This window comes from Castor canadensis, chromosome 4, assembly GCF_047511655.1.
Source record: "Castor canadensis chromosome 4, mCasCan1.hap1v2, whole genome shotgun sequence".
Classification (NCBI taxonomy): domain Eukaryota; kingdom Metazoa; phylum Chordata; class Mammalia; order Rodentia; family Castoridae; genus Castor; species Castor canadensis.
Genome location: NC_133389.1, coordinates 33,563,801 through 33,583,668, shown reverse-complemented (window position 1 = coordinate 33,583,668; position 19,868 = coordinate 33,563,801). Strand labels below are relative to the sequence as shown.

Genomic DNA, 19,868 nt, shown 5'->3' with positions numbered 1-19,868 from the left:
GTGATGCAAAAGTTTTTTCAGTTTACTCTTTGATATTTGGGATTTTTAATTTGAAATAGTCAAAGCCTATATTAAACTACATGGAACCATGCTGATCTTAGTGAAGAGATATTATGGAATGATAGCTAAAGCTATCTTATTGAGAGCCAAAGGAAAACAATGTGCTTTATAAACTGTCGTTGGTAGTAGATTAGTACGAATTCAGTAGAGTGTAAAAACAAGGCAGGTTACTACACTTCACTACAAAGAAAAATCACAAAAGGATTAATCTCAATAATCTTAAGCTAAGTTCATAAAAAATTTTATTTTTCAGTTTTAAAAGTTTCACTGTATTTCAACTAAGATCAGATGGACTCTTAATATTTTGGTTAACATTATGGTTTGGTTAGAAAAAAACTTGCCTTTAGGACATACAAATTGATTTTATACTCATAAGTTTGTTTGGAATCTCTTTTGAACTAAGTCTATGAATGATTACATTTGTGTAGGTAAGAGAACACATTTAATGGTGTGGTGATTTTCATGTGACAAAATATATTATCTCTTTTTAATCAAGCAATACATATTACACAGTAATCAATTGATAAATTTATTTTTACTCTTAGGGCAATGATAGTAATACTGAAACATTTTAAACTTACGTATTCAAAGAAAACAAAACTTCTTTAAACCATGTTTATGCAAACACTATGTTAGGTACTGATGATACAAATATATATATATACACACACATATATATGCGTATATATATGTACACAAATATATGCGTGTATATATATATATATATGTATGTATGTATATTTTTTTTCAAAATTGAACCTTGTATTCTCTTTCTAGTAGTACATTCCTAAGGTTTCCCTCCTGGCAAGATAGGAAGATACTGCATAAGCAACAAAGCAGAGTATGAATAATTGAATCTTAGTTAAAAGAACATTTTTTTATAACACTGTATGTAGCAGCTAGCTGTACTCGACTGACACCATGTTCCTTGCAGCCCTCTCAAGTGGATCATCTTTATTTCCATTGAGAAGGATAGCCATATTGTCCCTTATTGCCACTTTCAAACCATTTTTTTACCTGCATTATAAAGAATACAAATGAACACTCACACAATTCAACTGAAGCTCACACTATCAGATGTGTTACCTCGTGCTAATCATCATCAACCTGTTTCTGCCTCATACTCTGCATTGAAATTTGTTGTCTTCTTTGGGACTACTACTGTGACTTCAGTATCCACATGGATGGTTCAGCCAACCTCTGGACTCTTTGGATTTGTCCTCATCTTTTAGAACCTGCCTCTAATCAATAATAGTAATTTATCCCTCCAAAGTCTACACTCCAAACTTTCTGCTCTTGAGTGACACTTGTATCCTTTCAGTTTAGTTTTAAATGTGACCCTATTCCTTCAGATCTTCTACTTCATTGATAGTTCTATTCTTGTCAGCCTACCATCATGCATAATCTGCCTCACATTCTCACTGTTTCCTCCACTAAATTTTATGGCCCAAAAATATAATCACTACAATTAGGACATTTTATTCAGGACCCTCACCAGCTAAAACTCCATCTCTGATCAGAATGATCTGCCTTCCTATTTCATTTGTCCAGAGACACAATTGTTTGAAACTGAAGAAAATCAAACAACTGTGTATTCTAACCACAAAGTTAAAGTCAGTGGCTATCTCCTGGGGGACTTCTCCCCAAAGGGCAGAGTGAGCAATGTCTAGAGACATGTTTTGCTTGTCACATCTGGGTCAGTGCAACTGGCATCAAGTGGAAGAGGCCAGGGATATTGGTAAACATTGTATTTCTGTTTTTCCAGCAATCTGTGTTCTTCTCACTGTCTTTATCACTCTTTTTCTTCCCTCAGCTGTCTTTGTAAGGCTTCTACTCTGTTACTAAAATAGATAAATAATTACCTATGCCAAATCCAGTGATCACTTTGCTTCCTAGCAACTTTTGACACAGTTAGCATCCCCTTGTCCGTGAAAGCCTTTCTCAGATTAAGTGTAACTTACTTCTTTATTTTCCTCTTGCTTCACTACCCACTCCTACTTCTTCACTAATTTCTTCCCTCCTTTAACTTTTACACATTGAACTTTCTAAGTGTTTTGTTATCTTTATACAGGGTTTAAGGCTGGTCATCTCTGGCCTCCCCCCAAAGTGTTTCCTTTCCCATATTTAGCCAGTTTTGATTCAGAATGATTCAAAAGCTGATGGCTTCATAATACAGTCAGCCCTCATATCCTCTCTGAGATACACCTGATGACATAGTTGACCTGTCTGCTAAGAATCTAGTGGGAATTTCAACCTCCACTTGTCTAATACAGAGTTTTCTCTTCCTTACCTGATACCCTGTTCCTCCTCCATAGAGTCTTTCTTATTTTAGTGAATAACCTTGTTATCAGTTACTTAAACTAAATCAATCTAGTAACATTCAGTTCCTCTATCTTCCACCCCACCTCCACTGAAACAATCAGGAAGTATCATATACTCTATCCCCACAATGTAGCCTGATGGCCTTTATGTTGTTTCTTTTCCATCTGGAAGTCTGTGACATGGTTTCCCTACCTCCATTCTTACTCCTTATAAGAAACCATTGTGAGCTTTTAAAAATGTGTTCCAGAGTATGTCTCTCCAATGCATTTCAGATAAGACCATCATTCCTTCTCTCCCTGTTCCATCAATCTCTTGCTCATTTCCTTGGCTTTATTTTTAGTTTTTTTTTTAAATCTTTTTCTTAGTCAAGCAGACATAAAATTATTTTATCAGCTTATTATCTGAGTCTACACCCTCCTTCACAGCCATAACCTTCATGAATGTATGGAGCTTGTTTAGTCACCACTGTATCCCTAGTGCCTAAAACAGCATATATGGTTAGTTCAGTACTCAGTAAATATTTATTGGTTGAATGAACAAAATTGTATGAATAGAAGCGGACACCTGGTAGTATGCTTTTATCAGTTCCCACAAGGAAGTCAGTAACTTAAAGCTAGGTTAAAGTGTTTAGCAATTATCGTCAAGTATTTAAGTGAGTTAGAGACAATTACAAGACTGCGTCAAGGTAGAAGTTTTCATTATAGTCCCTCTTGATTTTCATGTGTAATATAAAATGCAGAAAAATCATAAAATGGGTAATTTGAAAATCCTGTATGAATTGTCATTTTTGTATGTAAGTTCCATTGCCAGTATAACTCAAGGATTAAACAGCTTTTAACTAATAGCTTGTGCACTTTTATTATCCACAGGTAAATGCCTGGAATAAAGCTTTTGTATTACTTAAATTCTAACCTCCATTTTTAGAGAAGAAAACGCAAGGCAGTCGTGTTGACCCTTTTTCTGAGACCAGCTAAAAACCTTCATTACCTAAGGCCAAAACTTCCTCTACTCACATCTATCCCCAAAGTCAATCCTGAATTTCTTGGTGTCACAATAGTGATAAGAAGGGGCCACTCAGCTTAAGTGTCCTAGGGAAAATGTTTAAGAGCTCGGACTGCCACACACCACTAAGTCCAGTTGTGTGGTTGAGAAGGGGTTTCACTAACTTTTTATCCAAGCTGACCTTGAACTGTGAACCTCCTGATCTGCTGGATTTATAGAGATGAGCCACTGTGCCTGGCCCTAAAAAGAATATACTTTGTAAAGAAAGAAAAGAATTTCATTATTAGATGGGTACCCAAAAGTTTGTTTCATAGTATGGATCCTAGAAATGGTATTATATGAAAGACTCCAAAATGAGATTTTTTTTCAAGGCTTGCTTTTCTTTGAGATAGCTGATGAATTGTGTTACATTCTATTTTCACTGGATTAATAGTAATCATTGTAAAGCTCCAAGTACCACCACTTCTAGAAGTATTCTTGATATGAGAAACAAATGCAAACTTCTAACCCATGTTTTTTTCTTTCTGTTTTTGTTTTTTTTTCTGTTTTTCTCTCTTAGGTATTCAAATCTGATTTTGAATTTGTTTTCACTAATGGTTGATGCAAACATTCCAGATATTGCCCTTGAACCAGATAAAACTGTGAAAAAGGTAATTTTGTACATCCTCATGTATCATGGTATACTTTTCACATACAAAAATCATTAGGGTTTAACAGCCCTTTTCCCCTTGCTGTCCCAGCCTATAGAATATTAAGTAATATAAACTAAGAAAGAGACCTTTTGTATAATTATCTTTTCCACATTCCATAATGTAGTAATCTCTCAAGTCCTCTGTAACCATTTCTATTCTGTTCCCTTCCCTGTTCCTACCCATAGTCACATACAAAAGTCATAACTACTACAACCAGGGCTCTTTGTCCTTAAAAGGTTTCCTTTTCCTTTAATATTGTAAATAAGATGCCTGATTCCTGGCTCTCCCAGGTGAAATGTGTTGAGAATGTTTTATCATATAAGAGAAAACAGCTATTCTTTTTCCTTGCCATCATACTCTTTGGTATGGGGCTTATTACTGTGTCATAAGCAATTTTTAACTTGGCCTGCAAAGAAAAGTTATCCTGTAGATGAGTTGTCATGGTCATTCACAGCTATCTACCTTGAATTCTAGCAAGAGATGGGAGGAAAACTGGATCTGAAGATTTTTATCTGAACTAGTTTCTGATTCTTTTATTTATTGATGGGGAAGAGATATTTGCCCAAAGGTAATATTAGGTAATATTAAATATCAGTATAATTATCAGTAATAAGCTTTCAAAAAAGAAAGTGTAGTTTTTTTACTTGTGGAAGTATAAAATTACTGAAGGTCAATGATGGAGTTGCTCTCATGTGTGAAAGAAGTGGCACCAAAATTCTCACCTTTCTCATATAACTGACTTTGAATATTATTACATAACTACATGATTGCACATGAAAGAGACTAAATAGGAAAAAGAGTTTGGTAAAAAGCAGTGAGATGAATTTTAATGTAAATATTTTATTACTTAATCAACGAAGAAAATTGTGGGCTTAGGATTCTTTTATTTTTGGCAACTGGCACATTAGCTTTTTCCATGTATTCCTTTATCCAGCAGCACTATTCAATAAAATTTCTTTTTCTTCCAATAGGAAATAGACTATTTACCACACTAGTTTTTGTTATGTCTTATTTTTTGTCATTTTATGCACATTTTATTGACTGAAACTCATCCATCAAGAAATATAATTAGTTAATGAGAATTTCCTCAGTTACAATCAGTAACAGCACCAGATTTCAAATGTAGTGGTTTTTGTTTGCATCTGCTATATTCAGAGTCGTTTTGCTGTTTACTTTAAGTCATTTATCTTATATCTGTCATACATTCACTCTTCCCTGACTGCTGATGTTCAGAAGTCATTTATGAGAATCTGTCAGTATTTGTCAAACCGAGTTTGACAATTTATTTGGTCAGTTAAGCTAAATTTTTCGTGTTCTTGCTAGATCTTTTGTTTCATCTCTTTCTGTTTTAGGAAGTAATGTTAGCTCCCTTTTGTTACCAGCTATCTTTTTAGCACTGTCTTTTAAAACACGAAGCAATTCATTTTATGAAAAAAGCAGAAACAAAAGCCTGTTCACTAGTCATTTTCCTTTTAGATCAGTATTCTCTATCTGTTTATTATAGTTTCAGTTAAGTAAGCTTTTAAAAGCAAAAAGTATTTTACCATATTTTCCCTTAAAGGGATATTTCATAAAAGATTTCTTTGTGTTCTGGTGTTTTATAAAGAATGTAATGCAGCCAGTTACAGCATAAACTTAACACTAAAATCATAATAATATTGGAAACATGCTGGAATTGGCTTAAATTAATGTTTCATATTGGATGATTTTTTCAAGAGGTAGATTTTTATACTTTGATAAAATGATTGCTGACATTACTTCAAAATACTACTAATTGCAAAACTTTCACATTGGCCTCCTGAATCAACGCCGACTAGGGAAGCACAACAGTGTGTTTCAGGCTGAAGTTTTCAAAGTAGTACAATTTATTCAAATTATTTCAGTTACTATAACAAAGTGAAATGATATTTTCCTGTGTCCTTAACTTATTATAGTGTCAGTTTCTTTCAAACAGTTTAATTATCCATGACTTTTTTGATTATCAGATTCAGATTTATTTGTTAGAAAAATGATTGCCCAAAAATGTGCAGTGGAGTTGATGGGGTTCAGCCCTCCAAAATGGTACTTTGACAATTAAAAAAGCAGCAGAAGTAGAAACATGTCTATGACGCTGATTCAGACCACATAAAAATTCTCTGACTTTTTTCTAAAGTAGGTCATAAAACCCTCATTTCAAAGTGGCCCTGTCCCATACTCAGGGAAAAGGAATGTCACATAGAGATGCCCCTAAAAAATCTTAGCAAACAGACGTTGCCTACTTTATTTCAAATTATTAACATTAACTGGATCATACCCCTTTTTGCCCAATGATGTTTTTGTACAACTATGCACTTCATCAGAAGTGTAGATAGAATATATACAGTTTTTCCGGTTTCTTTGGGTCTTCATTTTCTGAAGACTTCATAAAACATACATATTATAAGTTAATTTATATGCTTTTTTATTGTTAATATATTTTTTGTTATAGAGTTTCATGGCTATGAAACTTGTGATAGGTGAGAGTTTTTTTTTCTTCCCTACAGGTTCAAAATTTTAAACATATTATTATCAGTCACAAACATCAACAGAGTGAGTGTGTCATGCAATGTTTGGTTATAAGAAAAGCACTCAAAAATTGTTTTTTAATTCTTTAAAGCTAATAATTTAGAACAAAAGTCTCCAGGTACTCTAATAAAAATAATGCATGTTGATAAAAACAAAAGTATTTGATGTTAGAATAACAAAAGCATAGAAAAATTTCCAACAACAAATAACTAGATCACATCAGTTTATTACTTAGGTATAATATTTATGGTTCTTACTAACAGGTATTTATGTGAAATATATGAATCATAGAAAATGCACATTTTTATGTAAAACACATCCATTACTCTCCCCCCATGTTTAATAAATATTAACATTTTTCTCTATTTAGATCCTATTAATGAATGAAAATACTACAATTAGTATTTAATTGAACTAACCCCATTGTTCTATCCTAAGGGTAATCATTCTTCTGTAGTTTTGAGCATATCTTCCCCATGAATATTTTTATACTTTACTCATTCCCTCAAGAGTATTTTTGCACTGTTTACTGTATCTCAAGTCCTGTGCTATTGCTTGCATTATAAAAATAAATAGGACAAAATTTCCCTGCCCTCGTTGAGCTTACCTTCTAGTAAGAGAAGTAGATAAGAAAAGTGTTAGAATTGCTATAATCAAAAACACCACCAACAACACATGTTGGCGAGGATGTTGGGATAAAGGAACCCTCATACACTGCTGGTGGGAATGTAAGCTAGTACAACCACTTTGGAAAACAATTTGGAGGCTTCTTAAAAATCTGAACATAAATCTGCCATATGATCCAGCAATCCCCCTCCTAGGGATATACATACCCAAAGAAATGCAACTCAGGTTATTCCATAAGCTCCTGCACACCCATGTTTATTGCAACACTATTCACAATAGCCAAGTTATAGAAACAGCCAAAATGCCCCACTGCTGATGAATGAATTAAGAAGATGTGGTATTTATATGTAATGGAATTTTACTCAGCCATGAAGAAGAATGAAATCTAGTCAAGTAAGTGGATGGAAGTGGAGAACATCATTTTAAGTGAAGTTAGCCAGGCTCAGAAGGCCAAAAATTGTATGTTCCCCTCATATGCGGACTTTAGATCTAGGGAAAATGTAGTACTATTATTGAACATGGGTCACACACTAAGGGGAGAACACGTGGGATGACTAGGGAAAGGTAGAAAAGCCAAAACTTGAAAGTGTTTGATGTGCCTACAGGAGAGGAGTGAATGTAATAATCTTAAAATGACAGAGATCACTATGGGAAGGTGACTGGGAAGAAGTGAAGAGGTCTGGTAGAGATGAACCAATTTAGGTTGTAATACACATGTGCATGGAAGCAATGCTAGGAATCTCTCTGTAAAGCTATCTTTATCTCAAACTAGCAAAAAAAGCTCTGTCTTTCTTATTATTGCTTATGTTTTCTCTTCAACAAAATTGGAGAAGAGAGAACAGGTTCTGCCTGGAAGCAAGGGGGAGAAAGAGTAGGGGAACAGGGAGGAGAGATGGCCCAAACGATGTATGCACATATAAATAAATGCATAAATAAACCAAAAAAAGAAAATGGTGAATTTTCAGCTTATTAGCTGTTGGTCAGTTTTATAGGGAGAAAAACATAAAGGGAAAGGCATTTTGAATTGGCAGTGATTTAGAAATTTTAGATATGGTGTCCAGAAAAGGCCTCAGCAAGAAGGTAGGAGCTCCTTCTGAGAAAATTCAAAGAACATATTTTATAAATCTGTGCTGCAGAAATAAGACTCATTGGAGAACTTGTATAGTATGCATGAACTTCTATAGAGTGTCTGAACAGAAAGTATAACATTTGCTATAAAAAAATATGTATTCCCTAGCAAATCATTAACTTTGCTGCTAGGGATAGTGTATTGGACAAAGACAGTTGCCTTAACTTTGAGGACTTTCAAATCTTCCAAGCTTTTTTTTTTTTTTTTTTTAATTTATTTAACTCTAATGGGGGGTGGGGAGCGGCAATAAAGAGAAGAACTAGTTTAATGGATAAACATATAAAGATGACCACTTTATAGTCAGTGCTTTTTCATTCATATTGTCCTTTAGTTCATTAATTAAAAAGAAGCCTTTATACCACAGTAAATGTTTATTCAGAGTAATTTAAAGATAATACTGTTTTGTTTTGAAGAATGAAATGGATATATTTCTCTTCTAAATTGATTCCTTAATAAACTTTAAAACAAAGAAATTGTACATATTACAAGCAGTTGCAAATTAGCTAAAGATCTATTTTAAATGATCTGTACATTTTAATTACCTTTGATGCCTATAAGTTTAGTAAATAAATAAATACACATCTTCTCTGCTGGAATTTTGGCAACGAAATGTTTTTCTTTTTTTTTTTCTTTGTCTTACTCATGTCTTATTTCAAATAATTTTCAGCATTGATTCCTTTTTAGCAATAGTTAAGTTTGCGAGTTTAGTTTTCATTATTAAAAAATTATTCTTTTAAATTTTGGTTTTTAATAAACCAAGAGTTTTCTTTTAATTCTGATACCTCTCAAGTAATAAATGAACTCAGCAAGAAAATAATCTAGATTAAATTTTTTCCTTTTACCCTGATGAACTAAATTTATTCATTTCTTATAATTACTTTTGTGGTTAAATTATTAAAAAATTGGTGCAGGAAAACATTTTTTTCTGAATCTTCTTTTTTAAGTAAGAAGAATTTAATGGGGGAAAGTCTTTCTTTTAATGGAAGCTACTCTTTCAGAGATGCTAAACATTGAGTTATTTTAAGCACAGCTTTTCATGACGGTTAAATTCTGACTCCTAAAAATCTCCTCATCCGTGGAATTATCTCTGTTGCCTGAAATATAAGATCTAAAACAAATAGTATCAGCCATCAAAGATTTGTCAGAAGAACAGATTGAATAGCAAGGGCCCTTATTTCTTAGGAATGGTTGTCCTTCTACACACCATGTTAAATTCTCAGGGACAGAGTAGAATCATACAGTTTTAAATAAGTCTTCAAATTTAAGGAAACATATTCACTTATTTCTATCTGGTAATCATTAAATGTTTACACTTTTTGTGACAGGATCTCACCATGTAGTACAGGTTGGCTTCAAATTCACAATCCTCCTGCCTCAGTTTCCCTGGCACTGGGATTATAGGCATGTACCACCACACCCAACTTATATTTACATATTTTTAAAGAAAAATAAGATGTTGCATTTCCAGTTTTTAAAATGTATTTAAATTGAGGCTAATAAAATTAATTAAAAAGTTAAATTTTTATGACATATCTATACTCTGTTCTTCTTGATGTATACTCTTTATGCTTGTACATTCTTAAGCATGTAGTGCCATTCCCCAAACAAAGCTCTACAACACATTTCTAGTCTCAACACAACTCAAGTAGACCTTCTAGGTCTAGGAAATAACAACTGGATTCTTGAGTTTTAAGTCCCATTTTCAGATAATAGTTTTACACTTAACATCTTTTAATTAATGGCAACACATTTTCATTATAGCCTGACACTTCACATCTGAGTTACTAAAAACATACACTTGTAGCTTAATTTTTAAAGGAAATCAGAAGCATTTCACAAGAGAGATGTCCACTGTATTCAATGGGAAGCACAAGCAAGTAGAGCCAAATAGTCCTAAAGTTTACTAAAACTCTGTATGTCTGTGAATTATCAGTTGTTGATGTGCGCTTGATAGCTCATCCAAGCACAGAATCAAATATTTGACTTTGAAATATCATAGAGTATATCGTAGAGTAAAATGAAGTAATACAATCATGTGTTACTTAATGACATTCTGAGAAGTTCACTATTGGATAATTTTGTTGTCATGTGAACATCAGAGGGTATAGTCACACAAACTCAGATGGTATAGCCTCTACATGCTTAGGTGATATGGTATGAATTTTTAGTATAATTTATTGCCTGTAGAGCCATGATGAACAAAATGAGAAGGTATTAAACTCAATACAAGAGAAAATGATGTAATGGAGAGATGTAAACACAAGATGTATGAGGCTGCTGCTGGTATAACATGGCATACTGTTTTAGAGTAAAAATTTTTTAAGTAGAAAGAGTACAATCTAAGATAATGTAAAACAGTACATACAAAAATCAATGATGTCATTTATTATCAAATGTTATATACTATACATAATTGCATGTACTATATTTTTATACACTAACAGTGAAGTGGATTTATTTATACCAGTGTAACTACAAACACGAGAAATGCTCTATACTGCAACATTAAGACTTAGAATGTCACTGGGTGCTAGGACTTTTTCAGCACCACTATAATATTATAGGATGACTGTCATGTGTGTGTCTGTTGTTGACTGAAATGTGTTTATGCAGCACATAGCTGGATGTGTTTTGACTCACCTGTTCTTTTAGATCATTTGAGGAGCTGGTAAAGGGTAATGGTAAAATGTTCTTTTCAAAATGTAATTGTCCACTGCTGAAATTTTATTACTGATGGAATGACTATCTTTCAGAGAAGCTGTTTTGTTTCTTGCAAATGGATGGTGGTTGAATTGGTTCCAGTGTGGCACAAAATTGCATGTGAATCATTGGGAAAAACGGTAGTAGTTCCATTTAGAAGGATATTCTACTGTATAACCAATGTACTAAGCATTAGAGTACTTTATTTCAAAAAGAGACACTGATCCAGATTATAATATTAAAATATGGTAACAAATAAACAGTTTTCTTTGGAGGACTGGGGAGTAACCAAAACCAAACATAAATACAAAAGTGTCTGCCTTTGAAAGATGAACAGCAATGGATAAGATTTATAAATTTATAACCTTTTGCATGTCAGTGCATTCCAGATTGTTTTGGGTGTAGGCATGCTAGTGAGATGTAAGAGGATAGTGTCTGAGGGTAGTGCAATAGCCAGAAATTTAGGAAAGAAATTCTGGAAAAATGAGAGTCACAGAGGAAGTGAACTCATCCTTCCCCTAATCTGCATGAAAATGTTTCCAATCCTGACTGAATATGAAACCGTGCAGAACTCAAGATCTTATTAGATGATGAAGCAGTAGCCAGAAGTTTAAAATCTGAGCAGAGTTTTCCAAACTGCTTAGTGTTTGAATTTTTTATCGACCAGTTTAACTGCCTATTGTACTGACTCTTAACCAGAACACAACTTAATTTGTTCTTCCATAACATACAGTTCAAATTGTGCAGTACTTACTAAAAAAAAAAGTCACTAGATATATGTGAAGAAACAGACAGATATATGAGTAGAAACATGCCGGAGTTGACCCAGATGTTACACCTATCAGAAAAGCACTGTCAAGTAGCCATTATAATTGTATTCAAGAGCTTAAGGGAAAATAAACATATAGTGACTTAACAGATGGGGTGGGGTGTTCCAACAAAGAACAACCAGGAAGAAGAAAGAACAAAATGAAAATTCTAGAGCTGAGTACAGTGGCTATAATGAAATACTGAGTTTATAGCCTAAACAACAGATTGGGAAAGGCATTAAAAGAAATGAGTGAGTTTAAAGATAAACCTATAGAAATTGTATAAACTGACAGAGCATAGCTTGAAGAAAATGATTTAGAACCTTAAGCACCAATGGGAAAGTAATAGGAAACCTAACTGAAGTCAGCAAATATGATACCTATATTAACTCTATGCAATCAAACCTCCTTACAATGTTTTCATATTGCATATAGAATATTTTGTGCAAAATACATATCTTCTCTCTCTATAATTTAGGCACTTATGTAAGTATGCAAGCTTTGATAAATTGGGTTAAAGTTTATTCCCTTTAAAATAGTTCCCAAGTTGTCAGACACACTGCCTAGGTAGAAATCAAGAAAAACAAAGGGTTAAACTCAAGAACATGATGGTTGTTATCATAATCCAGTAATGAGAGAACTGAGATAAACCCTTAGATGTGCCTCTACCAAATTGCCCTTTACTTTTTATGTCTACCTTCCTTTTACCTCTCTTCTACCAAGACTTGCCAAGCTGTCCATTCACATGGTATCACTCCAATTCAGTATACTGAGCTGAGGCTATCGATTGTTGAACAGTTTGTCCTTTCTTTATCCCTTATCAGTTAAGGGTCTCTGAGTTATCGTCATAAATTCTCTATCTCGGTTTGTACATTGAATAGATGGACATAGTACCTGCTGCAGAGCCATCAAGGAGTTACACATGTTGCCAATATACTGCTTTGTTCAGTGTTTTACAAAGTAGTCATTCAGTAACATTGGACTTTTTGGAGTTGTGGCTATTGGGGATTGAACCTAGAATTTCACCCTGGTTAGGCAGGCACTCTACTACTTGAGCTATGCCCCTGCTGCCCCTTTAGTTTTTATTTTGTTTTTGAGATAAGGTCTCACTAACTTTGCCCAGTCTGGCCTCTAACTCACAACCCTCCTACCTCTGCCTCATGAGTATCTGGGATTACAGGCATGCCTGTCTGTGCCCAGCATGGCTTTTGCTTTTTTGGGGCACAAAAAAAACACACAGGTATCTGAGACATACAGACAGACACATGCTGATTTTTCTAGTTAAAAATCAACTATAACTTTAAACATAAAGTAAAAGAAAAAAATCTCTTATCTTTGGAAATTATAGACCTATCATAATAATTCTTTGTAGTAGCACAGGGAAATGCTATCACAAAGGAGACATTTTTATAAATCTAATTTAGTTTAGTTTAGTTTGCAAGTGATTGACATAGTTCCTGTGAACTATGGCAGTGAAGGTGGGGGAGATTGTTAATATAATCTCATCTTGCTACATCATTTCACATTTCAGGGGTAAAATGATGGGGATTATTAATAAATATGTCACACTTTCAGTCACATAGTAGATCTGAAATATTAGAAAAACAAAACATATCTTGCATAGTTGCTCACACCTGTAATCCTAGCTACTTGGTAGGTGGAGATAAAGGAGATTGTTGTTCAGTGTCAGCCCAGTCATAAAGTTCATGAGACCCTATCTCAACCAATGCTTGGGCACAGACACTTATCTCTGCTAAGTGGGAAGTACAAATAGGAGAATTGTGATCTAGACTAGCCCAAGCATAAAGCAAGACCCTATCTCAAAATTAACAAAATGTAAAATGGTTGTGGGCATGGCATAACTGGTAGAGCACCTGTGTAGTAAGCATGAGGACTTGAGTTCAACCCTCAGAATAGTAATAAAATGAAGCAGACCTTTGCGTTAAAAGAATGCCATTTTTCTATTGTTGAAAGCAGTAAGCCTCCATACTCAAAAGAATGTCAATCAGAACTCATTTTATAAGTTGTAAATTATTTACTGGCGTAGAATTAATTCATGATAGATTGCAATAATGTCTATATCAGTTTGTCTTTTCAAATTATGTTCCTGTGTTTCTTCATTAAAAAGATCACCAGACTGTTATCTTTTAGGTTCAGGATAAATTCCGCTTAGACCTGTCGGATGAAGAGGCCGTGCATTACATGCAGAGTCTGATTGATGAAAGTGTCCATGCCCTGTTTGCTGCAGTAGTAGAACAGATTCACAAGTTTGCACAGGTAAGTTCTATGAGGGTGTGTTTTCGTCTTCTCTGTGTCCTACTACAGAGTGTTTAGAGAGATACACTTCTCTCCCAACTGATACCTTTCTTATTTTTACATCAAGCGTTAATGACACATCACCCACTAGCTGAGGTGAGCTTGTTCTATGCATTATCAACTATAAAACATCCAGTTTTCTTAGCAGTGACTAAATTTTAAATTTTAAATTTTACCCACTGAAGTATTTTTATCCTTTGTGGTCAATGGTGATTATAAATCCTTCTTGAAAATTATTTTGGGCTAGCAGAGGCCTTGGCAAGTGACAGTTGGATACTTCATCATTTTGGTAAATGGCGAAATACTAGGAAAGGAGTTAAGATTCTAAGGAAAGCAATCCACTTCCCCATACTTAAAAGGCCTATCAGCACTACTAGTAGTATCTATACATACCTGACTGAAAACCTTTTCATACTAGCCTATGATGATAATCCTCAGGTTTACAGTCACTTTATATATGAATTTCATAATGAATGTGATTATAATAATGGTTAACAAATAGAAAAATTAATCTGCTTTCTTTGTGAACTCCTTCCTGACAGTATGCATTCACTATGTAGTTTTTCCCTGAGCTCTAAGCACATCTACTATGACTTCTTCCTCAGTTCAGTATCCAGTATGTCACCAAGGCCTCTCTGTTTCTTTCATAGTTTTTCTATCCTATTCTGTCATTTTCTAACATTTTAATATAGTTTATTCTTGACTGGATGATACCTTGGATAATTAAAAGCTTTTTATAACTCTTCTTCTATTTCTGACCATTCTTTATCTTAATATTCTGATATATATATATATATATATATATATATATATATATATACAAACAAAATTATGTTTTACCTTGCTTTTTTAAAAACTTCAATGTGCTTAGTGGTTTTCTACTGTCTAATAGTGAAGTCCAATCTCAGCAGTTTAAGACCTTCGAGAATGCTGTGTTCTAAGCTGCTTTCCAGACTGTTCCCTAATACTGTCTGTTTCTGAATATTTTGTTCTCTTTCATGTCAATGACCACTTTGCCTTTTTTTAAGCCCTGAATGTCCATCTTGTTAGCACTGCATCTTCTATACACTTCTGCATGCCAAAATCCAATCTACCCTTCAAGAGCAATTCTTTTTTCTTTTATTTTTTCAAAAGCTTTTCTTGATGCCACTCTGATTCATCTTTCTCTAAATTTTCCTTGTACATTATACCTTTATTAAGAGTTACACTTATATTTTGCTTTTGATTGAGGATATTTGGATTGCCTTATGACTCCTAAAATTCAGACTCCTTGAAGTCTGCACTGTCAGTCCCATAATAGTACAATGCCTTATACACTTAAAAAATATATAGGATGAGCATGAGAAAAAATCCTTCCTCTCAATGTTAGCTTATACTGTTTCTGACTTGAAAAAACAAAAATAGTTTATTTTCCTAAGTAGAAATATGGATTATATTTTATTATAAGTGTGGCCCCTGTGCTTCGTCGGTGATTAATTCCAGCCAATTCCACTGAGTGTGGACTGTGGCCCTTACAATAGGTAAGTGACTTGTCCCAATTCAACCAGTTTGCCAATGGTAGATGTAGGTCCTACGCAGTTAGAGTTACGGGGGATAAAAGCCCAGAAAGGCATGACTTGCCATGGGACTAACTATGAACAGAAACAAGACATGAACCCAAATTTTTTAACTCCTATTTTGGTAGTTTTGAAATCGTTCTCAATCCTCAGTGTCTTTCTCACCACTGCCCGGTGTAAATGACCAAGGCCCGCCCGGCCCTCTTCGCTTCTGTTTCTGTATATGTGCCTTGTGGTTCTGGTTTTAAACCCAAACAATTGCCGTGTGCTTGAGGTCAGAAACTTTTAACTTTTATGTCTTTCTGTTTTTCTAGTAGGGGTTTACTCTTCACAGTTGGTCATTTCTGTCTTGCTCCATTCCTGTCTACAACAGCATACATTTCTCTGCTTTATGCATTGTCCTTATTCCATACTTGTAGACTCTAGCTTTTTCTTCTGTATTTTCCTGGTCATTTATAGTACATAAGAGAGCTAAAACTTCACAATTGAAATTAGTGATGCTAACATCTCATATCATTTATCTATAGCTACATAAGCAGCTCCAAACTGATCAGCTTTGAAAGCAATAATGAATTATTGTTGCTTAAAATTTTTCACTCAGGAATTCATTCAGAGCCCAGCTGTACAGCTCTTTTGTTTCTTGTGATGTCAGCTGGGTTCAATCACACAGCTGGTGGTTGAGATTGTCTGAAAGATCTAGCAAGCTTCAGTCACAAGTCTGGCAACTTGGTGCTCCTCCATGTGGCTGTTTTCCTCACTTCTCTCACTGCTGCTGCTCCACAGCATGGTGTCTGGTTTCCTGAAGAGTATATGTGAGCAAACGTGCTAGGCCTCTTAAAATAAGTCACAAGCACACCCTGGATTCTCAGGGAAAATAAATTCTACCTCTTGATGGAAGGAGAGAGCTTCCTGTACAAAAAGGAAAGGAATTGAGTGTGACATCTTTTGAAGATTAAACTGCTACTCACATGTTAGGCTCCAGCTTAGATTTTCATCCTTTAGATTCTGCTGAATAAACTAGTGGCATGCTTTATTTTGGTGGTCTAGTTTTAGAATTGCTGATAATTTGTATGTCTATTTTACCAGATAGGTCTAAGTATCAAAAGACTATTTTTAAAAATTTTTTTTGTATTAAAGATGGAAGAAAGAGCATATAAAAAAGGGGGCTGTGTTAATAGAAGGACCTTGGCTTGCCAACATCTCTGGGCCTCAGTTTGCACATCTACAAAGTAGCTGATACTGAAGTAAAAACTAGCATTATTTTTTATTTAAATTTCACATCAGAGATACACAAAGGTTAATTTCTTTCTAAATATAAAACTAATATTGATACCATAAAGATTAATAGAATATGCCACCCTTGGCCCATTCGTGGTTAAATTGAGAAAGCTGGTGAGAACTCTTTTGCGTAATTGACATACCACTTTTCTTCTGATCACAGAGAAAATATGCACATAGCTGATGAAAGGAATTGGTAATAGAGATAAGAATATTCTTAAATTGCACATTGGCGAGGTCATTTTATAAGCATTAACTGAGAGATGATTATACTTCGGAAAAAAAATACTAAGTCTCTTTCCTAGGTTTCTGTTTTACAGTTTTTCAGTAAAATAACAGACGTAGAAGTCCTAGATAATTAGTTACATTGCTTTGGACTTGGTTGTTACAACTCTTTGGGATGAGAATAGGTTCTTGACATGATAGTGTAGAAAAATCAGTTGTAGAACATGAAAATTAGAAGTATCTAGATGATTCCAGCAATTGAAGGATTATTGTTATCATCCTAGATTATAAATCTAGAAGTTTAATGTGACGATAATATGTAGATGAGCTTTTTGAAGATCGTATGTCAGCTATTTTATAATGATGAATTTTGGGGGGAAAACAACAGTTTCATTATTTATTTAAACTTTGCATTTCTTATAGTGTGTCACAAGTTTTTAGTACAGATCAGTCCTTACTATAACCATGTAAGTGTCCCCATTTTATAGATAAGGAGACTGGCACATAGAATTATTTAACTTATCACATATTTTTATCCTAAGAGAGGAATTTAAAATGCTTGTGTCATTTTTGAGGTTTCTTTAAATATGTCATTTGTGCCTATACTATTACGCAACTCAAACAATATTGAAATAGAGTAACCTAAAGATGTTTAGTATCATTGGAACTTTCTTAGTCGTTGACGTATACATGGGATAGTAAATTAAGGTCTTTATCTTCAAATAAGTTTTTCATTTTACAAAATTACAGAAGCACCATGCTTTCTTATCTAATCTTTGGGGAAGTTTATTTTCTCTTTGAAACTCAAATCTGTACAAGTGTATTGTCCAAGTGTTAACACTAATAAATTACATGCACACTCAAAATTCTGGTGACCACCGTCTGTTTTTTGTACATAATATTGGTAATTGACTTACAGTAATTTTAGTTCATTCCAATTAATCATTATAGATAAAAATGAGAGTAGATAGATATATATTAATAAGCATTGCAGTTATGTTAACATGAAAAGAATTATATTGTAAAAGAGAATAAAAATTGCCAGGTGCAACTATTATATGGAATGGTGAAAAAGCATATTTTCTTTCATCCTGCAATTTCTTGGGAAAGGTAGAGATTAAACACTGCAATATTCGTTGCCTAGCAATACTCACCTATTAGTGATACAAGTTTTCTACAAAAAACACTTTTATTTGGGTCATTGTCTTAGAAATTACAACATCAGAACACTCCTGCAGAAATGATCTTTAAAAGGGTTTTGAATCTGGTCCATGGAAAAAGTAGAGGACACATAGTTTGTGTCAATTAAGGCTGTAAAGACTAGGCTTTTTAATGGTAGTCTCTGTGTCTGCTTTTTCATGCCTGTGTCTCTTCAGTGATTATTAGGACTTCTGGAGAACGGAGTGTAGTTTCTACACATATTAATACATAATGTAATTAATTGAATTTACAAATTAGAGCTAGAGATACTTTTTTTTTTTCAGACTATAAAACAGAATAGGTTGAGTTCAGAAAGTTTACCTGGGCCTCTATCCTATAATAAATGTGACAACTGTGTATAGTTGCATTTGTATTAGGTTTATATGCAAATTTGGAATACCTTTAACTTTCCAGAAATCAGTGCTTGTACTCTTGTATTGTAAGAACTTTTGTTTGGTTTTAGTTCCTCAAAAGCTGCTATTTTATGGTCAGAAAATATTTGTTTATTTTTCTGTTTAAGCTTTCTCAATAATCGCAAATATAATAGTAAATGACAGGCACACTTTCTGTACAGTGTATTTTTCTGTAAAGATACACCTTTTTTTGTTAGCAGTAATGGGGCTTGAACTCAGCCTTGTGCTTGCTAAGCAGGCATTCTCCACTTGATTGGTGAACTTTATTTGGTGTTTGGTCTCACATGATACATTAATGAAGCTAACTCCGTTTAAGGGCCCTACATCAGTTAATACCCATTGTAGAAAAGGAAAATTACCACGCACAAGAATTTTTGTTTACTTTTTTTCTTTAAAAATCTTATTCAATGTCATTATGCCTAGACATGTATCATTTTGGGCCTGATTGTAAACAGACAGATAAGTATAAAATAAAATATAGCCTAATTTTCTAATTATAACACCCTGTCTTGTAGCAAATAGAACTGTTCTTAATAATAAAAATAACATAAGCCCCATTTTATGAATTTACCATTTCCTGCTGCAAATATTGAGAGGCATTTCCTCTTTAGCTGTGATGTAGGTACATGGGTTCATAAATATATAGTAGCATTAACTACTACAGGTTTAAAGTATTGCTGGTACTTATGCCAAGTGTAAGTGCAGATCTTACTGTGTTTGTGGTTTGTTTTTATGATCTGACTATTCAGTTTAACATTCTTTCCCCTTTGGTGACCCACTTTTGTCTCATAGTCTGTGTTGTTCTTTTTAAAGCTTCCCTATATTTGTAAATTGACCAGTAAAACCTAATTCTGCTAAGTGCCTTACTCATACTACTTATAAGGTTTTCAAAAGCCATCTAGTTTGAATATTCTTTTTTTATTTTTTTTTAACAGTACTGTGTTGAATTCAAGGCCAGCACTCTACCACTTGAGCCATGCCCCAGACCAGTCTTG

General features: G+C 33.9%; 1 protein-coding gene across 14 annotated transcripts in view; it reads left to right on the top strand.

The window, feature by feature from the left end:
• Pik3c3 (phosphatidylinositol 3-kinase catalytic subunit type 3) overlaps positions 1–19,868 on the top strand; it is a 333,132-nt gene that overhangs the window by 93,736 nt on the left and 219,528 nt on the right. For 10 of the 14 annotated variants that reach the window (XR_012447049.1, XR_012447050.1, XR_012447051.1 and 7 more), the window contains exons 23-25: positions 3,944–4,034; positions 11,130–11,216; positions 14,037–14,162. Coding sequence is in view for 9 of the 14 variants with exons in the window: in XM_074069908.1 (XP_073926009.1) it covers positions 3,944–4,034; positions 11,130–11,216; positions 14,037–14,162 (304 nt within the window). In the remaining 5 variants the exon portion in view is untranslated. Of the gene's footprint in view, positions 1–3,943; positions 4,035–6,598; positions 6,645–11,129; positions 11,217–14,036; positions 14,163–19,868 lie in introns of those variants that run through there. The other 4 variants (XR_012447053.1, XR_012447052.1, XM_074069917.1 and 1 more) reach the window with 3 other exon arrangements.